General features: G+C 41.5%; 1 protein-coding gene across 4 annotated transcripts in view; it reads right to left on the bottom strand.

The window, feature by feature from the left end:
* BTBD9 (BTB domain containing 9) overlaps positions 1-23,651 on the bottom strand; it is a 411,236-nt gene that overhangs the window by 339,037 nt on the left and 48,548 nt on the right. For all 4 annotated transcript variants that reach the window (XR_009533526.1, XR_009533527.1, XM_060109198.1 and 1 more), the window contains exons 5-6: positions 14,939-15,158; positions 11,113-11,232 (exon numbers count right to left, since the gene is read on the bottom strand). Coding sequence is in view for 2 of the 4 variants with exons in the window: in XM_060109198.1 (XP_059965181.1) it covers positions 11,113-11,232; positions 14,939-15,158 (340 nt within the window). In the remaining 2 variants the exon portion in view is untranslated. The remainder of the gene's footprint in view (positions 1-11,112; positions 11,233-14,938; positions 15,159-23,651) is intronic.

Below are 23,651 nucleotides of genomic sequence, written 5' to 3'. Positions count from 1 at the left end.
TCAAAGGAATATACAGTGAGGTCCAGGAACCACAAAATAATTAGAGAGGCATACAAGATATATTATGTAATTAATGGCTAAATTGGATGATTCAAGCTATAAATGTTATGAAAGGTCAGAGCAATAAATGCTAGGCAGTGTGGGGTGAAATTTAAATATACGTAGGCCTAGGGGGCTTCCCTGGTGATGCAGTGGTTAAGAATCCGCCTGCCAAGGCAGGGGATATGGGTTCGAGCCCTGGTCCAGGAAGACCCCACATGCTGAAGAGCAACTAAGCCACAACTACTGAGCCTTCAGTCTAGAGCCCTCAAGCCACAACTACTGAGCCTGCGTGCCACAACTACTGAAGCCTGCACGCCTAGAGCCCGTGCTCCAGAACAAGAGAAGCCACCACAATCAGAAGCCCACACACCGCAACAAAGAGTAGCCCACGCTCCCTGCAACTAAAGAAAGCCCGCGTGCAGCAACAAACACCCAATGCAGCAAAAAATTAATTAATTAATTAATTTAAAAAATACATACATAGTCCTAACTCTCTACTGGGAGAATCAGTAACTACTTAACCAGTATCTTCTTTAGATTACCATTTCCAAAGTAAACAGGATTGGAAAATGACTATGTAATTCACAAATAAATCTGTATCCAAGTTTGTTTATTTGTTTTTTTTTTTGTTTTTTTTTTTTTTTTTTTTTGCCGTATGCGGGCCTCTCACTGTTGTGGCCTCCCCCGTTGCGGAGCACAGGCTCCAGACGCGCAGGCTCCGGACGCGCAGGCTCAGCGGCCATGGCTCACGGGCCCAGCCGCTCCGCGGCATATGGGATCCTCCCAGACCGGGGCACGAACCCGTATCCCCTGCATCGGCAGGCGGACTCCCAACCACTTGCGCCACCAGGGAGGCCCTGTTTATTTGTTTTTACCTCTAAGATCTAGCAGTCCTTCTTCTTGACCTTCCAAAAAGAAAAGTGAGTGAAGCTTCACTCATCTGATATTATTTCCTCATTCAGTCCCGAAGCTGGGATGGAGGTCCTGGAAGCTCTTCCCCACAGTTTCCATTAATTACTGGCTTTCTGCTCCCATTTCTATAGCTCACCTTTGCCTCTGTTTCCTATGCTGGAGGCCCCTGGGTCATATGAAGGACCCTGAAGTCCCAGATGGGTTTGTCTTCTATTCTTTCCTTGCTTTCTACTTGACAGACCCACAGTCCCATGCCCAATAGTTCAGTGTCTGGCTTCCTGGGTCAGGATTTCCTAAGTTCCATAAGTAAGTGCTGGGAGAGATACAGTGCCAAAAGAGATTCCAAAAGGAGATCTCGAATTGGAAAACTGACACAACCATCCATGTTAACTTCCTTACAGACAGCATGTACCCAACAACGAAGTACCTACAAAAATGCATTATTTTTCTAAGCAAAAGACACACTGACTCAAATCCTGGCTCCAGCAGAGGGATTTTTTTTCCCTTCACTTCTTGGGAATTTTTACTATTCTCTGAATATTACTTGTGAAAATTAACCTAATTTATGGTTCTTCACAGGGACTCCTCTAGTCTTGCTGAAAGAAGTTTAAAAAAAACTTTAACTGAAACACTTTAACTGAAACCAAGTCCCAGATATCTGAAACAGTTATTCAGGGTCACATGAAGAGAGAATTGTCAGTCACATACTTTCTCTGAGCTTAGGGACATAGGTAGAAGGCATGAGCAGGTAGATGGTAAATAGAGAATTTTTGGGTTTTTTGGCCACACCACATAGCTTGTGGGATCTTAGTTCCCCAACCAGGGATTGAACCCAGGCCCTCAGTAGTGAAGGCGTGGAGTCCTAACCACTGGACCGCCAGGGAATTCCCATTAAATAGATGATTTTGACTGCTGAGACCAAGCAGGGAATTTCTAATAAGAACCAAAGATGAAGCTAAAGAAGCAGAAGGGCCCAATGATGGAGAGTTTGGGGTGAAGAGTTTAGATTTGACCAAGTCCACTGCATACTCTGCCTTTGGCAAGAGAACAAAGAGCATCCTTTTCCCCTTATTTTTTCCTGCTCAATCCCTTGGTCCCTTTGTCCAAATTCTTTCTTCAGTAGGATCACCCATAACTATGCTCCAGCATACCATATATATATATGTGTGTGTATATATATATAAAATAAATATAAATATAAACATCTCTATTATTGCACTGATCATATTTTACTTTATCAATCTTTAGAAAGTTGTCACTCCTATTATATAATAAAATTCTTGAGAGAAGGAACTGTGTCTTGTTCACCATTTTATGGTGGCACCTAAACTAAGTGCCTGCAATACCACAGGTATTCAATAAATACCTGTTTGTTGAATAAATGTATGAATAAATAAGTCTTATAGTAATAGAGTAGAATGGAGGAGAGGGAAAGCAGGAAAAAAAAGATGTTTGATGATCAACTAGGGGGGTACTATCTGAACTTAATCCTGAACCTAACTGCTTGGGAAGCAACTGTACCACTACTATATATAGCTCTTGCCTTCCAGAATGAAAAACATACAAGGGCTGTTTGTGGTAGTAATAACAGGTCATTGGTGTTATTAACATCATCTTACACTTATTAAAAGATACTAATTTATATTCTAAAATTATAAAATAAAATGCAAAGAAAAAGGACAACCCTGTTCTATTTTCTCATGTTTCAAGTCCTCCACTACACACAAAAGCTCAACATGTTATTATCCTTTAAAGAAAAATGAAACAAAAACAAAACGCCTAGATTCAGCTGAAAAACTTAAGTACAAACAGCCATGTCTCAAAGGTCTTACAGAATATAAAACACAGTGGAGGGCTTCCCTGGTGGCGCAGTGGTTGAGAGTCCGCCTGCCGATGCAGGGGACACAGGTCCGTGTCCTGGTCCGGGAAGATACCACATGCCGCGGAGCGGCTGGGCCCGTGAGCCATGGCTGCTGAGCCTGTGCATCCGGAGCCTGTGCTCCGCAACGGGAGAGGCCACAACAGTGAGAGGCCCGCGTACCGCAAAAAAAAAAAAATAAAATAAAATAAAACACAGAAAATATTTTTGGTCTAATAAGAGGATCCTAAGTGAAAATAATAAATAGAAAATTCCTCAACTAAAAAAAAAAAAAAGCAATTCAAGATGTAAAGAGATCTTGTGAAGAGAAATTCCATAATATATGAAACTTGTTTCTAAATACAGCTGGTGGCACAGTGGTTAAGAATCCGTCTGCCAATGCAAGGGACACGGGTTTGAGCCCTGGTCCAGGAATATCACACATGCCACGGAACAACTAAGCCTGTGCACCACAACTACTGAGCCTGTGCTCTAGAGCCCGCAAGCCACAACCACTGAAGCCTGCGCGCCTAGAGCCCGTGCTCCGCAACAAGAGAAGCCACCACAATGAGAAGCCTGCTCACCGCAATGAAGAGTAGACCCCGCTCTCCGCCACTAGAGAAAAACCTGCGTCTAGCAATGAAGACCCAACGCAGCCAAAAATAAAATAAATAAATGTATTAAAAAATAAATAAATATAGCTGAAGCAAAACAAATCAGGAGTTAAGAACACCAGGTTCACTCTGTAATAATAAAGTCTAAAATGATCTTATGGCGAACAAAGGGGCAGGAAAATTCAAAGTACTATTGACAAACTGACAAAACATACATAAAGGACTGCTACACTCCCTTTGGGGCATTTTAAAAGAGAAAACTTCCCCAACTGCTCATCCTCCTCCTCCCCCTCATCAGTATCCTTGTCATGCAGGTGGCTATGGCCAGCACGAGCAGAGTGTGGCCACCCCAGGCCCTCTGTTTCATCATTCCTGGAAACTGTTCCCGCCAAAAAGGCGGCAAGAGCTTCTCCAGGGCTCCATGTCTCCCCCTACTCTTAAGCAGAGCTATTTCTTCACCTCACAGTCTGCAGAAGCAACGTAGGATTGTGACGTTAACTGTGTAGTCACAGACCTGCATATTTAACTTCTCTGAGGCTCAGTTTCCTCATTTGTAAAATGAAGGTAGTTAGTGGTGTTTCTCTCCTAGAGCTATCATGAGAATCATACAAGGGAGCAATGTGCGTCTGGCCCACAATGGATACTCAATAAATGTTGGACTGTTCTCTTCTTGTCTGTCCTCTGAGGTCCTGTAACCCTCACTCTCTTTTCCTCACTCTTCCTTTCTCACTCTTCCGTATAAATATTTAATGGCTCACTCTCCTTTGAATTACTCTTCTATTTATTTCAAAATTCCAAAGGAAGATTAAAAAAAGAACTTATTTGATAAAAAAAAATTAAGAGAAAAAAAGAACTTATTTGTATGAAACTGAATAGCTCTACTACAGAAGCCCACATATCTGCTATACTTGGCAGACGACGAGTCAAGGTGTGTCTAGCACCTGAATGTACCTCTGCGGACTTCAGGCATAATTAATGCTCCACATGAGTAAAAGGACTTAAATAGTACAAATAGTTTCACATGTTATTTCACAAATCACAGGCTTCAGAAAATTTATATTTAAGTGTGGTTTTATTTTTAAAAAAGCAATTTTAATCTCTTTAGCCCCAAGTAAAACTGTTATGATTTAGTGACACCATGTGGCTACATTTTGCTTTGCACTCTTAGAAGAGACTGTTCCTCTGTCTGCAGGTTGCTCTATACTAATTCAATTATGGTATCAAAGTTGTAGGTGGAGGTACAATTCAAACTAAGTGTGAACTAAAATGATTACTTTTAAAAAGTGAAACTGTTCCTTCTTCCTTTACAACTGAATAAGGCATTTCTTGACTTCTGAAGACACCAATCATATAAATAAAGTAAAGGCTCAGCATAATTCTAGCTATGATTATAAAGCATCCTGGTGAACCACTGATTAATGTAAAACTGTCTACCTTTAAAAGTAAATAAATATATCAATGCCCAGGGGGTCAGGGGGAGAACAAAAAAGAAAAGGTGGAAGACACACACACTTTTGTACAAGGTTAATATGGTAGGGAAAGAATGCTTCCATAAATAGCAATGTTTATTTTCTCATTTGTTTTATGTCTTGTAGATCTATAGCACTGTTAGGTACTATAATCTAATGAAAATGGGTAAAAAAATTATGGTGCACCTACTGATGGCTGGGATGAGAGGGGACTTGGAATGTATGGTAGCAATAAAAGAAATTAAAGTGCCCTAAACCAAAAAACAGTACAGTTTTAGTATTCATTTAATGAGGCCTCCTAGAGTAGACCAGTTACTCTTGAATAACATTCGATGTACACCAAAGAAAGCCTAAATATCTACAACAATGACCAGAGAATATCACCTCCTTAATCTCAGTTTAAAACACCCAGCTCCCCTCTCGGGCTTCCCATGATCACCTATTTTAAATAACTACTCTCCTCCTCTTGACCCTGGGTCATTATCACAGTATCATTTTCACAACATTTACAATTACCTGTTGTGCTCTTATTGTTTATATCTGTTCCTCCCAAATTCTATGAGAGAGAAATCTTGGCAGTCTTCTTCAGTGTTATGGCCTCAGTATCCAGTACAATGCATAGCACAAAGCAGGAGCTTATTTGTGAAATGAGTGAGTAATGGATGAATAAACAGATGAATAAATGAAGAAAAATCTATTTTCTTAGCTGGTGAAGAAGCATGCCTAAATTTCTTGTTGTAAGTGAAAGTAGAACTGTTCTAGTGAGATGTTTTTCATCATTTATGACCTCTACTGTGACCACTGAGACTAGAAGACAGGCCAGCAGATGCTCTACAACACCCTTTTGTCCATGACACATTTGGCACATTATAATCTCTCATTCTAAGAAAAGAAGAAAAAGGAGGGAAGGGAAAACTACAATGATTAAAACACTTTCATTAACAGTCAAAGAAATCAATGAACAGAGTGGAGTATATGCTAGAATTTAGCACATGATAAATATGGCTGTTCATACTAGTGTGGTAAGGAACGACTATTAAATAAATGGTCTTAGTCAACTGACTATCCCTAATCTGAAAATATACATGAAAAATATTCTGGCTGGATTAAATATTTAGATACAAAGATAAAAATAACAAGTAGCAGAAAAAATTTATAAAAATATAACACTCTTTAAGGTTGGAGTGAGGAGCACCTTTCTAAACATGATATCAGACCACCAGAAACCATAAAAAGGACTGACAGATTTGACTACATTTTTTAAAACATAAAATTCTATATGGTAAAAATTACTAATAAAACACTAAAAACTAATAACAAATTGCACAGTACATGATAGGCAAAAGTATAATCATACATACACAAACATACGTCTACATGTATATATACGATATATATATGTATATGTATCAAGGTGTACATACCAACGTAAAGTTCTCACAAGCCAAAAACAAAAAGATAATCACCCCAGAAGAAAAATATGCAAAAGACAAAAATAGGCTTTTATAAATGAGAAATAACAAATGTCAAGTATTATAAGATACCCTACACTTCACAGACGATAAAAGAAATCCAACTTGGGGCCTCCCTGGTGGCGCAAGTGGTTGAGAGTCCGCCTGCCGATGCAGGGGATACGGGTTCGTGCCCCGGTCTGGGAGGATCCCATATGCCGCGGAGCGGCTGGGCCCGTGAGCCATGGCCGCTGAGCCTGCGCGTCCGGAGCCTGCGCGTCCGGAGCCTGTGCTCCGCAACGGGGGAGGCCACAACAGTGAGAGGCCCGCATACCGCAAAAAAAAAAAAAAAAAAAAGAAATCCAACTTGAAGAAAAACAATTTTTTACAGATCATAAATCACATTGGCAAAATGCTGACAATGCCTGCATTGGTGAGGGTTTGGAGAAGGGGCATTTCTATGTGCTACTGGTAGAAACTGAGTACAGCCTTATCAGAGGGCAAGCTTTATCAATATTTAAAATGTGTACTACATCATAATTTTATAATTAAAATGTCATAAAAGACATTTCCGTTTTGATAATTAAAAACAAAAGGAAAGGAAGAAAGAAGCTCAGTTTTGTGTTAAGTGAGTTCATCCATCCTGTGCCATGTTCTGAACCATCAAGTTGCACCCTTCTCAACACCCTTTCTGGCCTCTGTGCTCCCCCGGATTCTCCTCTAACTCTCTGACCAGCCCCTGCAGTAAACCTGTCTGCCACCTACTCTTTCCTTCCCTCTCTCAATAGCTATATTCTTAAGGACTGTGCTTTTAGGCCCACTATTCCTCTCCCTCAACTCCCAGGTTTTATACCAAGTTCACTTTTGTAATTCCAGCTACCAGCCATATGTGGGCTACCTCTGCACGCATTCACATCCATGTTTTCAAGTCTTCTCGTATTTCAGCAACATTTTGCAGCTGCCAAATTACCAGCACCGTGTTGAGAAAAATCCAGAAAAAAAATTTAAAGCATCCCAGGGCACTCAGTATTTCCACTCCTTGTTAGTGTTTTTTGTTCAGTCCTAGGCTCTACCAACTAAGAAAGCTGTGGAAGGACTTGAAGAGAGCTCACTAGATAGCCAAGAAGACAGTTTGAAGGTTGGGGAATTTATGGGTAAAGCAGAAATTTCCTTTTCCTGAAAAAGGCAAAGCTGATAAGATATAAGATGGTTCTGAGTATCATATGAAAAACTGTACCAAAACTGACATCACTTTTCTTCATTTCCAGCTGCGGGCCAGGGGGTTGTTATTAGTCTAAGCTTTTGCCTACATTGAACAGTCCCCACTTGACCCACAATGCATTCCTAAAAAGGACCCAGAAAGAAAGAGCAGACCACTTCCCTCCATTCACTGCTGCGGTTGTAACCATCACTCCGGCTTTGAAGCCTGACATTATCCTTATCACCACTATCTCAGTGAGGGGAAATGCTGACTAAATTACATTCCACAGGATATATAAATGGCAAATTTTATGTTATATATATTTTACCACAATTAAAAAATGCTTTACCAAAACCAAAATGTATGAAAACTGTTGGAAACATACAAATGGGCAGATTACTAAGATAAAGAGAACCATGGAAGGCATGTGTGTGGACTGGCAATATGGAAAAGTGCTGAAAGGACCACACTCCTGAGATAAGGAACAGTTTCCTCATACTGAGAGCCACCACTGAGAGCCACCATGGCCACAGAGAGTGGCAGGATGGCTCTCTTTCTCTGAAGGCCAAACACCAGTTCAGAGTCTCAGAAAGTAGAAAAGGTAATAAAAACAACTATTTATTGAGCCTCTACTTTGGGCCAGACATCGTGCTCAGTACTTGTACATATGCTCTGTCATCTAACCCTCCACAGCAGACCCCAGGAAGGGTGCTGTTATTCCTGTTTCACTGGTGTAGAAATGAGGGCTTGAAGAGGCACAACTTTACTAAGATCACAATGCCAATAATAGATGAAACCAGGATTTGAGAAGAGCTCTAACTCTGCAGCCCATGATTTTCCTACTACCCGATGCTGATTTACATGCAGTTCAACCTAGACTCAAGAGAGAGGGCTGGGTAATCTCACAATTCACAGAGTATCTCTTCTTTAGTGAATATATTAGATGAAATCTTTCATCAATATACAACACTCACATCCTTCAGAATTAACCTCGAAATTCAGTTTCCTGAAGAAAAAACAGAAAGTAGACTTTGCAAAGAGTACAGAACCATTTACCACTCCAGAGTTTTCCAGTACAGATATACATTTTAACAAATACATGGATAAAAAGCACCAATGAATATATATACATATTAATATTGAATCAGTCTCTCTTCATTACCTGGTCAGTGCCTTGACCCCAAACCTGTGCTAACATTTATAGAGTACCTACTGCAAACAAGGTCATAACTTGAGAACTGCACAAGAATACTGAAAGATTAGAATCCATACTCCTTGCTTCCAAGAGCTTGTAGTTTTAGTATGAGAGGCAAGACAAACACGCAAAGGACACTGAAGAACAAGGGTGACATACAAATGTGCAAATTAACTAACACAATGCAAACTGAACACTTACGTGCTAAGGAAATAAAGAATTTATATGTGCCCAGTGAAGTCCCTGAAAGAAATGTATTTAGAACATTGTTTAGGAAGTCAATAAATGATTGTGAAGATAAGAAACACCAAGCATAAGACATCCTTGGATAATCAATAGGGACTTATTCTTAAGTTCATTTTAAAATACTTCCAAAATTCCAAACTATTACAAAAGGCAGAGTTTATGAAGGAATGTAGTAACATAGTAAGTTAAAGTGGTTATAAATATTAAAATGATTTCTCACTAAAATGCATATCAAGACTCCTTTCTTTTCTTGTTATCACTGTCTCTAACATCACCTTTGCTCAGTTTTTCTCAACCAGCGTGGGAGCTGGCTATACCAAGACAAAAACTAGAATCATGAAAACAGCCAGGCTCTACAACACATAAAAGCAACATCAATAAAGGCAAGGCCACACAGGAGAGACAAAATAAGGAAAAGGGAGTATAAATAATACCCATTAATAAATAAGAGGAATTATATTTTCTAAAAGCCAGAGATCATGACTGAGGGTACACGTCTCCCTCCACAGAGTAGGAGTTTTCAGTTGGGTAAAGCACACAGCCTCTACCATAGCTGGTATTACAGTCACGATGATTTGTTCTGGGCGTCGTGTTCCTAGTGTTTCAAATTAAATACAAACACACAGTCCTTTGGTCCATGTCAGACACTTCGGTTGTTATGTTGCTTATTTTTTAATCTGATACAGCCATAATAATGTCAGTCGATGCAGACTCAATCCCCTCCTCTACCTCGGGGCCCCTCTGTCACTCTCAAAGTATCCCTAGGCAGTTCTGAGATACAGAATCTTCACTCAATTTCTTGTCCCTCTCATTTTAATCCATTCAAAACTCCTCTGATAAAAGAGCAACTGCTAGACCTGAGACACTTCAGTCCCTCTTTGGGGAAATGAAATTGATTTTCTTCATTTCCACACAAGAGGATCCTTGGGTAACAATATTGTGTCCAGTCATCCCCATAATAAAAAAACGTAGGCGACATTCTTTACTGTACCAGAGGCTGAAAGGTTTTGTGGAGTTCCCGTGGTAGAAGTAAGAATTCAGCCTGATGCTGTCAGATCATGCGTTTAATAAGTATAAGGGTGCCTTCTGACCGAGAGAGTAAGTGCTGTGGGGCATCCCCATCTGCTCCAACTCAGCCACACAGGGATGTCAGCTGGGGTCACGAGTACGGGTGTGGAGCGGAGTGGGTAAGGAGCCAGCTCCACGTGCTCCCTGGCTTACACCCACCATATCCCTTCTTGACACACCTAATTAAACGAACCAATCACTTTCTGCCTTCAATCTCTTGAGTTTAGGGTAAAGAATATCTGAGGGAAATTTCCAAGGGGAAAATCACAATAGAAAAAACACAACAGAATTTCAGGGGCCTTTAACCACCTTTCCCAACTCCCAAATTCATTATTCATACTGGTTTTGCAGAATTTCAGAAAGAAAGCTTAAAAGATGGCTTACATCTAAAGTAAGAATATGAAATGTTAGAACAGCTTATCAGTACTTTTTAAAAAACAAACTTACATGGAGCTAAAATACATAATGACAATAAAAGTTAAGGTGCTCTGGTTGAAGGGAGGGTGTAAGCCTGGAGCCCCACCAACTCAGCCTCCCTTGCCCCAAACCCAACCCCATCAGCTCAGCCTCCCTTGCCCCAAACCCAACCCCACTAGAAACACCTGCTCTTTTAAACTCCACTGATATCCACTGACCTAGAAAAAGAACATGCACAACAGCATCCAAAAATCTCCTCCTGGCTCTGAGGACTGCCAGGGAAGGCTTCAGAAATATCTCTCATGGCTTTTGTGAAAAGAACGCACCCCCCTAACAATAACTCGGTTTTCAAGGTATAGCATGGAATTTAAAAAGCATTTCCACTTCTCAGTGTGTCGTCCCTTCTCATTCATTTACATGCCTTTACATAAATATGGTACAAAACAGTTCCACGGTACACTCTAAATATTAAGATGCTTAATTTTCCATAGTATCCCTAAGTTTTTTAGTTGGGACGCATTTAGTAACTGATATCCTGGAAAACTTTTCTTCTATGAGACAGAAAAATGAAATCTGTTTCTCAACATCCAAATCTCTTTAAACAAACATCAAAATCATTTATAAGCCATGAGAACTAACCTGCAGACACGGGCTGGAAAATACAACTTTTGCCAAGAACGACACAGATATTGCGAATGATCAATCACTCTGATCCAATCAAGTTCATCCATTGAGACTTCAATGAAGTATGAATAAGACCTATAAATCAAAAGGAAAAAGGCAGAAAAAAGTATCATATTAAAATAACAATACAAAGTTATATTTTTTTAGCAGCTTTTTTCTCTTTTTTTGGCTGCGTTGGGTCTTCATTGCTGCGTGCGGGCTTTCTCTAGTTGTGGCAAGCGGGGGCTACTCTTCTTTGCGGTGCGCAGGCTTCTCATTGTGGTGGATTCTCTTGTTGTGGAGCACGGGCTCTAGGCGCGCGGGCTTCAGTAGCTGTGGCTCGCGGGCTCTAGAGTGCAGGCTCAGTAGTTGTGACACAGGCTTAGTTGCTCCGCACCATGTAGGATCTTCCCAGACCAGGGCACGAACCCGTGTCCCCTGCATTGGCAGGTGAATTCTTAACCAGTGCGTCACCAGGGAAGCCCCCTGAAGTTATATTTTAATAAAATGTTAAAAGGTACAAAAAATACACTATTCATGGATTACATTTTCTGCATAACGACCAAATTCTGATGATGACGAAATGTGTATAGATCCCCCTAACATAGCATTCACCACAATGTATTGAAATTATCTCTTTGCATGTCTGTCTGCCTTATTAGGTCTCAAGCTGGTTAAGAACACAGACCATGCCATATTTATCTGCATATATCCAGGGTCTAGCACGGTGCTTGTCACATATCAGGCATATAAGACATAACAGGACCAGGATGCCTTGCATATACCGTATTAACAGATTAATAAAGCCATGACAGAGAGAGGACAGAAAACAGAGAAGTGTGCCTTCTCCCTCTACCTTCACTGGCCTGGCCGCCCAGCCCTCCTCTCTCAGGAGGAAAGCCAACTCAGAATGGTTCCTCACAGAGGCCAGCTTATCTCCTGCTTCCTCCCAGTCTCCTACCATTCCACACACAGATACAGCCTGCAGAAAAATAAATGACATGAGTGAAGAGATAATATGTATTCCTTTTCTGTACAACTTAAAATTTGGCAGCTAATAATCTAGCAGTAATGAAAACAGCCTATCATCCTCCCCTGGTCAGCTACCCTGGACCATTACATGCTGGTCCCATACTGAACAAATCTATATTCCCCTGTCATAAGCCAAATTTAAATTTGAGATGCAGTTATTACTTGTACTGTAATATCAACAGGAACAATCTCAGAAGATTTAGGTGACCATAAATGTCAGCCTGCAACCAGCAGTTGTGACCAGAAAAGGTCAGCTTATTTTGTGTCATCCCCTCATTTTCTGCTGTCCTCTCACTCCCATTCATTTTATTGCTCAGTCTCAAACTGGTTATAACCTTTTTTTGAACCTCTCTGGGTTATCAGCAATGCAGGATATAATTTTACAACACATATGAGAATCTTTTTGGCTTAAGATTCTGAATTTTTCACCTTTGCTTAGAATGATAACTTCTGTGAGAAAGAAACTAGTACATGGTAAAGTTAAGTCCCCCATGAATGAAACGCACATACTAAAACAAACTGGGGCTTCCCTGATGGCGCAGTGGTTAAGAATCCGCCTGCCAATACAGGGGACACGAGTTCAAGCCCTGGTCCGGGAAGATCCCACATGCCGCAGAGCAATGAAGCCCGTGCGCCACAACTACTGAGCCTGCGCTCTAAAGCCCGCGAGCCACAACTACGGAAGCCCACGTGCCTAGAGCCCATGCTCCGCAACAAGACAAGCCACCACAATGAGAAGCCGGTGCACCACAACAAAGAGTAGCCCCCGCTCGCCACAACTAGAGAAAGCCCACACACAGCAACGAAGACCCAACGCAGCCAAAAATAAATAAATAAAATAAACTAATTAATTTAAAAAAATAAAAAAAAAACAAAGTGGCCTATAAATATTTAACATCCTGGAAATGATGATAACTACTTTCAGTTTCAAATGTACTAACCTTTTCTTTATTATTTTTATACTAATTGCATTATTAACTAAACGAGTTAATATATGTAAAGCTTTTAGAACAGTGCCTACTACTATTATTAATCAGAGACTCTTGTAAATAATACGTGAAATTTGCTCCATTTTGCCAACTACACATCATATTATATCCAACGATACATATCAGGAAACATATTCTTAATCAAAAAGAATGAGATAACCTGGAGATAACCTCCAATACCCACGCACATGGGAAATGCTGACTCTCACTTCATAAAGCTTCCCTCACACTTGGCTCAAATGGCCTGAAAGGCCAGGGTGGTGGTCAGTGGTGCTAACAAGAGAAATGAACTAACCAGCAAGATCTGCAGGGTCTCATCACCCTTACTATGAAGCCCTTCATGCCCAGACTCAAAGAGGCATGAGTAGGGCCTAGGAGACTGTACACCAGAGACTAGGTGTACAGGTTTAGGTTAATGATGAGCAGCAAAGAGGGAGACTGTTCAGTTCTTGGTCATCCTACTGCTCTGGTACTTCTGCCATGGCTGAACCCAGTGGGTGAAAACATCAGAGTGGCTAGAAAGGAAGGCAGAATCTTGAAGCCACTGTGAAACTGGTGGGCTCCTAGGCTGGAGCCCATCAAGTTTTTTTCACATATTTCTTTTGTTTTGATAATGATATTTATCCACACTAAAAGACAATTTTTTTCTTTGTCCACAGTATAAAGTATATTTTAAAAGTTATCATAATATCCAAAAGTAAGGAATCAAGTAAATAAACAATGGTAACCCATAGAGTGGAATAACAAACAACTATTAAAAGTAACATTTTACATGGATAAAAGATAAGGCCTTACTATATAGCACAGGGAACTATATTCAATATCATGTAATAAACCATAATGGAAAATATGAAAAAGAATATATATGTAAAACATATTTGTATATATATATGTACAGAACTTAAACACATTATAAGTAAACTATATTTCAAAAAAATTTTTTTAAAAGTAACATTTTACAGGAATATTTTTAAGAGTAGAATATTCACAATGTATTAATTAAAAAGTGAAGTTACTTTTTGTACATCTAACCTTTATTTTGTAAAACTATGTGTGGTTTTACAGGTTTCTGGTGTGTGTGTGTGTGTGTGTGTGTGTGTGTGTGTGAGTGAGACTATGCATAACAAAAAAATACTGGTTATGGACTTCCCTGGTGGTGCAGAGGGTAATAATCCGCCTGCCAATGCACAGGGCAGGGGTTCGAGTCCTGGCCTGGGAAGATCCCACATGCCGTGGAGCAACCAACCCCGTGTGCCACAACTACTGAGCCTGCGCGTCACAACTACTGAAGCCTGCGCAGCTAGAGCCCATGCTCCACAACAAGAGAAGCCACCGCAATGAGAAGCCCGCGCACTGCAACGAATAGTAGCCCCTGCAAGCCACAATTAGAGAAAGCCCGCACTCAGCAACGAAGACCCAACAGAGCCAAAAATAAAATTAATTAATTAATTTTTAAAAATACTGGTTAGACAAATATAAAAATTAATAATAGGCAGTGAGATTACTAGCAATATTTATTTTCTTCTTTGTGCTTTTCTACATTTTCTGTTTTCCACAATAAACACATTCATTACTTTTATAAGGAGAAAAAAGCAAAAAATGTTATTTTTTAAAGAAACGCACCCTTTAATTCTTCCCCCAAAACTAAACTTCAAGAGAAATAGCAAAGTGATGACAAAGATATAAACCAGCAAATCTCTTAAACCAAAGCAGATGACCACAAAGTTAGGCCATCTCAATCAAACATGTCAGTTTCTCTCCAAGTCATGCTAATGACTCACCGGCTATCTCGGTCCCACAGGAGTATCCGTATATGATTGATAATGGACGGCTGACCTAGCTTAATCTCGATGCCAGAACGGCAGTCATCATCAATTGGGTGCCTAGAAAATCCATGATCCAAATCATAATTTTGAGTGTCACCATCTAATAAGGCAGACTTCAGCTCCCCTTTTACCACCTGGGCTCCATATTTCATAGTTGCAATGTTTTCTTCTGGTACTACAGTTAAAAATAGAAGAAGCAAGGTTAATGGTTACTTATGAAATTTTCCATATTTTTGGAAAAAAGATAAAATTCTAGCATTTTAGTTGATGCTAGTATATGCATTTAACGAGAGAGAGGAGATACGGAGTGTCTGTGAGGATTAAGATACCACCACAGTTGAAATTTAATGACATCATCACAGCCACAAAGTACCTGGGACTAAGATTACTAAGAAAAAGTTGTAAATACTAGAAAAAACATGTTCTAGGACAAACAAATCAACTCTACTGAGTTTATTCTATTAGTAGCTTTAATTTAATATCTACTGGACAAAAATAGCATGTAAAATGACCTGTACCTGCCATCTGGACTGAGCACGAAGTATAAAAGCAAAGCAGGGCCTCCCTGGTGGCGCAGTGGTTGAGAGTCCGCCTGCCGATGCAGGGGATACGGGTTCGTGCCCCGGTCTGGGAGGATCCCATATGCCGCGGAGCGGCTGGGCCCGTGAGCCATGGCCGCTGGGCCTGCGCGTCCGGAGCCTGTGCTCCGCAATGGGAGAGGCCACAACAGTGAGAGGCCCACATACCGCAAAAAGAAAAAAAAAAAAAAAAAAAGCAAAGCAAACAGGTGAGAAAGAGAAAGACCCCAATACAGCGGAGCTGTTGGTCATACAAGGACGTGCTGAATCAATTAGTTAAAAACCAAGAATATGTTTAAAAGAAGGTATATTTTTACTTCACTTGAATATTTTTAAAAATAAAAATTCAGTCTGTCATCAAAATTAATACTATGATTATAATTAACCCCCCTCCCCTCTCCAACACTAGATGTACTAAGAGTCAATTGTTCCTGGGACTCTGAAGTCCTCTATACAAATTTTGCTTCACAGATCTAGAACCTGTCTTCCAGGTACTACCATTCTAAAACTGACACTCTCCATGGAGAGACAAGAGGCAGCATAAAGTAGATGTTAAGAGCCTGAGCTTCAAAGTCAGAGTTTAAATAATGGTGCCACCTTTAACCAGATGTATCAATTTGGGGAAGTCACTTTCTCTGAACTTCAATTTCTCAATAGGGCAACATCTACCTCCCAGGTGTTTTTGTTTAAGGATTAAATGAGATGATCTTTTGCAAAGCACAGAGTAAGCTCTAAAAAAAAGATTGCCAGTATTATTACAAAATATGTATAAAAAGCACACATAAAACTAAGCAAGTTTACAGACTGTAAATAAATGCTGAATTCTCACAGAATATGTACATCTTGGCTGTGTGATTTGAACAGGGGAAAGTATGAGCTATAATTAGGCTCTTAGGGAAAAGGAGTAAGTAATTCATCATTGCAGATTTCTTGGCAAATGTGGGTTTAAAAACTTTTTTTTCTAATGAAGACAGGGAAAGATGATTTTAAAATGAAGCTGAAAAGTGGGGGTTGGGGTGAGTTTAATTAACCTTCAAAAGACTAAGGCAACTGAGAAACCAAACCAAATGAAAACAAAACCTAGTCATGATCAACTTCTTACCACCAGAGGCCTAAGTGCTCAGTTTATAACGTTCTACGTTCTATTAGCTCATGAAAATCACACATATTCTTCATATTTATTTTTTATTTATTTAACAAACTTTATTAATTCCTTTGACTTACTCCTCATAATAATCCTTTGAGTGTAGGACTACTATTATATCCATTTCACAGATGGGGAAGTGGGGGCAGAGAAAGGTTAAATGGACTTTGTTGCCCAAGGCCATACAGCCAGCAAGGAGCTGAGGTGCTATCAGAACTCAGGCAATGTTTCCAGGGGTTCTGCCCTGCTACTACCTTCATAAAGGGTTTCTGATGGGAAGACCATACTTTTCCCCTCTTACTAGTCCCTTCCCTCTAAGGTTACTTAGGACCAAAAGGAAAGAAACAGTCTATTATAGCTTTTTTTTAGAAAGTTGGACTTAAAATGAGAAAACCTAAGTTTGAGACTCAGGCTCTACCACTTATTATCCCTGATGAGGCCCCTTAGTCTCTATGAATCTGTTTTCTCATCTAAAAATAATATTTTACCCAACCCACCCACGGGGCTACTGTAAAAATTACACTATAAATAATATATGCTAAAGTACTATGGGACTTCCCTGGTGGCACAGTATTTAAGACTCTGCGCTCCCAACGCAGGGGGCCCAGGTTTGATCCCTGGTCAGGTAACTAGATCCCACGTGCATGCCACAACTAAGGGACCCAGCTACTGCAACTAGGGAGCCGGTGAGCCGCAACTAATACCCAGCGCAACCAAATAAAAAATAAAATAATAAAAAAATAAAGTCTACAAAGTACTCTATAAGAATTCAATTAGTCAAAAAACATCTACTGAAGACCCATTCTGTACCAGGTACCCTGTGAGGCACTGGATATCTCTCAGTGAACCAGACAGAGATAGGCCCTGCCCTCCTGGTGCCTCCAATCTAGAGATGAAGCACTTTATAAGCAAGCAAAGAAAAGCTTCAAATTTGTGATTTGTGAATCCTCAGCAGAGATGACTTGTGAACCCCCTAGTTTACAGATGAAGATACTAAAAGATACTAAAAACTACAATTGGGAAGACAGAATACTAATAGAGTCAAAGAGTTTTCAAAGTATTAACAGTTCATCGCTATTACTGTCTTTATGTGATAGATGAGACAAATTTTATTTATTTATTATTTATTTATTTGTTTGTTTGTTTGTTTATGGCTGCATTGGGTCTTCACTGCTGCACACAGGCTTTCTCTAGTTGCGGCGAGCAGGGGCTACTCTTCGCTGTGGCGTGCAGGCTTCTCACTGCAGTGGCTTCTCTTGTTGCGGAGCACGGGCTCTAGGCGCATGGGTTTCAGTAGTTGTGGCATGTGGGCTCAGTAGTTGTGGCTCTTAGGCTCTAGAGCGCAGGCTCAGTAGTTGCGGCGCACAGGCTTAGTTGCTCCATAGCATGTGGGATCTTCCTGGACCAGGGCTCGAATCCGTGTCCCCTGCATTGGCAGGCAGATTCTAACCACTGCGCCACCAGGGAAGTCCCCAAATTTTAAATTCTAGTTTAGAAGCAAGGAATAGATTCATTCAGTCATTCATTTACTTTGAAAAGTCTAGATTCAGACACTGTGCTAAGTGCTAGGAAAACACAGGGGAAAAGACATAATTACAGTCCTCAAGAAGCTCAGTCTAAGTAGGAGTGTAGGCAAGAAAAGCAAAAATGATACTATCACAGTGGCAAGCCCCCTCAGTCTAGTTACTGGAAACTATGGGAATAGGTTCGTGGTACCATGTACCTACAGCACAGATTTAAACACACACACACACACACACACACACACACACACACACACACATATAAACCAATAATATAACTTAGCAGGCCTAGCAACAGACTGACTTTTAGTCAATAAAAAATCTTGAGGATGGAAGTTGTGATGTGCTACCTGTTATAAACATGAAGAAACAGGAAATTATTGTTCTCTTTCGCAAAGTCCAAAACCTGATACACAAAACAAAGTGTAACTCAGCCGGAATAGAAAAAGCACTAACTTTCAAGGCAGAAATATTTCCACAGCTAAAACAAAACTAAACATTAAGGAATGGGCTGAGTACAAGTAGTTCAAATATCCTAAGGAAAGAAATTAATTAAAAAGTTAATTTCCTTTCCCCAGGCATATAGACAAATGCTCATCATTAGATGTAGTTTTGTACATATATAAACCACACTCTCAAAGAGACTAACCACCACTGGTAAGTTAAAAACATCCTTTGGATCCTCTTTTTTTTTTAAAGGGGGGTGGAAATCACTATAATTTGGTTAAAAGCCTCAGGATATGCAACTGTAAGAATTAAACCTTCTAGTAACCAATATTAATGAATTAAAAAAAAAGATTTAGTATTTATGCCCCTAGATACTAATTCCCTAGTCCCAAGATAGAACCTCTCAATGTTTCATGAAAAGTCCCCAAAGACTCAGAACCCATACCCAGGGAAGAACAAAGAAACAGATAAATCTCATCAATAATTTCAAAATAAGCAGAACTATCCTTCCAGACCATCAGCTAAGGAACAGTTCTGAAATTTTAGACCCCTTTTCCCCTAACTGTGAAGAAATCTGATTTTTTTTAAATGGCATGAATGTCTGAATAAATATTTTTTAGGGTCTGAGAGGAAAGTGATATGCTTCCTTAGTTATTTCTATTATTAGTTTTACTATTCATATAATTAAAAAGGTAGAAAAACAGTCTGCTACTTAATCATTTCTTGAGTTTATAAGTTACATAAAAGATTCCCAAGCATTGTATAATCTTATCCTTGAGCTTCCACTAAATTATTCCAAAATGAAGAATTTAACATTTATGAGCAGCATATCATTCCAGAACTGAGGGCTCCTCAACTGGTTGATTACTCCCTTTCACGGTAATTTCATGGGTCTATAGTAACCCAGGTCTGACACCTATACTGACCAGCTGATCAATTCCAAGCTACCAGTAACTACAAGACCAGTAACTCAGTTCTGCAGCAATGTCCCAAACCTATCCTTATAACTAAACCAGTCCTGAGGCCCTATCAACGCCTCGAATCAAAACTAGGGCAAGAAGGGGAAAAAAGGAGTTTATATAAGAAAGGATCCAACAATTAAGATTTACAAAGGCTAAAACTATATTACTCATCTTCTTACTTCTCCCCTCTACCCTCCTACCTTTTATCGAAGGCTGACTCTCAACCAGCATCACCCTCTAGCATCTCTAATCTCTTCTCCAACCTCTCTTGACCCGTTCCCACTAGCTACCACACTATTTCTCTACTACCTTTACTCCAATTCTCACATCAGATAATCAACACATTGCATTTACTATATTTTTCAAACTCATGGCCTAATTCCGTTTAGTCAAGCTTCTGCCCAGACTACTAACCAACTCACCACAATTTATATCCAAAATTTTTCTCTCCATTCTCATTCTTCTTGCCCTCCCAGCATCACCAGATACCACTGACCACCCACTCCATAGAAACACTCTCTCCTCTGTTGGCTTCCGTAACCCTATCCCAGTTTTCTTCCTACCTCTAATTCTTCCTTTTCTACCTTCAGCCCCTGGCCATAAGTCTCCTCCAAGTCTCAGACTTTGATTTTCACTTCTTTCTCTATACTCTAGCCCAGGTTTCAATTCTTTTACCACCAGCTTTGACTGCTTCCTGAACACCAGTAATATGCTTCCACTGCTTTTAGACAATTCTCATTGCATTAATTCATCAAGTGTCATCTACAGACTACCCAGTGTATTGAATGTTGAGGATGTAAAGATCAGTGTGCCTTCAAGGATCTAAAACAAGTAAATAAAAAGGTTTAAAAAATGTGATCAGGGCTTCCCTGGTGGCGCAGTAGTTGAGAGTCCGCCTGCTGATGCAGGGGATACGGGTTCGTGCTCTGGTCCGGGAAGATCCCACATGCTGCGGAGCAGCTGGGCCCGTGAGCCATGGCCGCTGAGCCTATGCGTCCGGAGCCTGTGCTCCGCAACAGGAGAGGCCACAACAGTGACAGGCCCGCGTACCGCAAAAAAAAAAAAAAAAAAAAAGTGATCAATGTGATAATTCCTACACAGACATACAGAGATGAGGAAGAACACAAAATAATAATATAACAATGGTTTCCTACAGTATTGAGCTTACACACATTACTTCAAGTAATTCTCATAACAATATGCAAAGATATAAAACTAAAGGTAAAATTCCTTATGTGATTTAACACCAGGTCATGCAACTAGTAAGTGACTAATTCAGGACCTGAAGTCAAATTTGTCTGGCTCCAAAACCTATGCTTTTTCCTCTATGCCCAATGAAAAGAAATCTAAATCTAATGAGTCAGGAGAGAAGTGCAGGCTAAGGACACCTATTTAAGATCAATCAGTATTTCAAAAGAGTGTCTGAAGTCATGGACAAGGAAAAGATCACTCAGGGAAATGACTAACATGAGACAGAACTTAGAATTTAGATATCCCAGAAACTCTCAAACTCAGTAAGTCTAAAACAAGTTCAGAGACTGGTTCAAGATGGCAGAGTAAAAGGATGTGTCTCACTCCCTCTTGCGAGAGCACTGGAATCACAACGAACTGCTGAATAATCATCGACAGGAAGACACTGGAGCTAACCAAAAAAGATACTCCACATCCAAAGACAAAGGAGAAGCCACAATGAGACGGTAGGAGGGGCGCAAACACAATAAAATCAAATCCCATAACTGCTGAGTGGGTGACTCACAAACTGGAGAACACTTATACCACAGAAGTCCACCCACTGCAGTGAAGGTTCTGAGCCCCACATCTGGCGTCCGAACCTGTGGGTCTGGCAACAGAGGGAGGAATTCCTAGAGAATCAGACTCTGAAGGCTAGTGGGATTTGATTGCAGGACTTCTATAGGACTGGGGGAAACACAGACTCCACTCTTGGAGGGCACACACCAAGTAGTATGTGCATTGGGACCAAGGGGAAGGAGCAGTGACCCCATAGGAGACTGAACCAGACCTACCTGCTAGGGTTGGAGGGTCTCCTGCAGAGGCAGGGGGTGGCTGTGGCTCACCGTGGGGACAAGACACTGGCAGCAGAAGTTGTGGGAAGCACTCCTTGGCATGAGCCCTCCCGGAGTCTGCCATTAGCCCCACCAAAGAGCCTGGGTAGGCTCCAGTGTTGGGTCGCCTCAGGCCAAACAACCAACAGGGAGGGAACCCAGCCCCACCTCTGGAGCTCCTTTAAGAGCGCTGCTTAAAGGAGCTCCAGAGAAGGCGTGAGCCAAGGCTATCAGCGCAGACCCCAGAGATGGGCATGGGACGCTAAGGCTGCTGCTGCCGCCACCAAGAAGCCTGTGTGCAAGCACAGGTCACTCTCCACTCTCCCCTCCCGGGAGCCTGTGCAGCCCGCCAATGCCAGGGTCCCGTGATCCAAGGACAACTTCCCCAGGAGAACACACGGTGCAGGCAAGCAGATTAAAGTTTACTGAGGTCTGACCACCAGAGCAACACCCAGCTCTACCCACCACCAGTCCCTCCCATCAGGAAAACTTGCATAACCTCTTAGATAGCCTCATCAACCAGAGGGCAGAGAGCAGAAACAAGAACAACTACAATCCTGCAGCCTGTGGAACAAAAACCACATTCACAAAAAGGCAGACAAGATGAAAAGGCAGAGGGCTATGTACTAGATTAAGAAACAAGATAAAACCCCAGAAAAACAACTAAATGAAGTGGAGATAAGCAACCTTCCAGAAAAAGAATTCAGAATAATAACAGTGAAGATGATCCAGGACCTCAGAAAAAGAATGGAGGCAAAGATGGAGAAGTTGCAAGAAATGTTTAATGAACACCTAGAAGAATTAGGGTAGGAGCGTCAAGATGGCGGAAGAGTAAGACGTGGAGATCACCTTCCTCTCCACAAATACATAAGAAATACATCTACATGTGGAACAGCTCCTAAAGAACACCGACTGAACACTGGCAGGAGACCTCAGACCTCCCAAAAGGCAAGAAACTCCCCACATACGTGGGTAAGGCAAAAGAAAAAAACAGAGACAAAAGAATAGGGACGGGACCTGCACCAGTGGGAGGGAGCTGTGAAGGAGGAAAGGTTTCCACACACTAGGAAGCCCCTTCGCGGGCGGAGACTGCCGGTGGCGAAGGGTGGGAGCTTCGAAGCCACGGAGGAGAGCGCAGCAATAGGGGTGCAGAGGGCAAAGCAGAGAGATTCCCGCACAGAGGAACGGGGCCGACCAGCACTCACCAGCCCGAGAGGCTTGTCTGCTCACCCGCCGGGGCAAGCGGGGGCTGAAAGCTGAGGCTCGGGGTTGGCTGCGTGAAGGGGGCTAGTGCACCACAGCTAGCCGGGAAGGAGTCCGGGAAAAAGTCTGGAGCTGCCAAAGAGGCAAGAGACTTTTTCTTCCCTCTTTGTTTCCTGGTGCGCGAGGAGAGGGGATTAAGAGCGCTGCTTAAAGGAGCTCCAGAGAAGGCGTGAGCCAAGGCTATCAGCGCAGATCCCAGAGATGGGCATGGGACGCTAAGGCTGCTGCTGCCGCCACCAAGAAGCCTGTGTGCAAGCACAGGTCACTCTCCACATCTCCCCTCCTGGGAGCCTGTGCAGCCCGCCACTGCCAGGGTCCCGTGATCCAAGGACAACTTCCCCGGGAGAACACACGGTGCGCCTCAGGCTGTTGCAACGTAACGCAGGCCTCTGCCGCCGCAGGTTCTCCCTCATCTGTACCCCTCCCTCCCCCCGGCCTGAGTGAGCAAGAGCCCCCAAATCACCTGCTCCCTTAACCCCGTCCTGTCTGACCGAAGAACAGACGCCCTGAGGAGACCTACACACAGAGATGGGTCCAAATCCAAAGCTGAACCCTGGGAGCAGTGCGAACAAAGAAGAGAAAGGGAAATTTCTCCCAGCAGCCTCAGGAGCAGCGGATTAAATCTCCACAATCAACTTGATGAGCCCTGCATCTGTGCAATACCTGAATAAACAACGAATCATTCCAA

The sequence above is a fragment of the Mesoplodon densirostris genome, chromosome 10, assembly GCF_025265405.1.
Source record: "Mesoplodon densirostris isolate mMesDen1 chromosome 10, mMesDen1 primary haplotype, whole genome shotgun sequence".
Taxonomy (NCBI): Eukaryota; Metazoa; Chordata; class Mammalia; order Artiodactyla; family Ziphiidae; genus Mesoplodon; species Mesoplodon densirostris.
The sequence above is the reverse complement of the archived record's forward strand: the minus strand, read 5'-3'. Positions and strand labels throughout refer to the sequence as shown.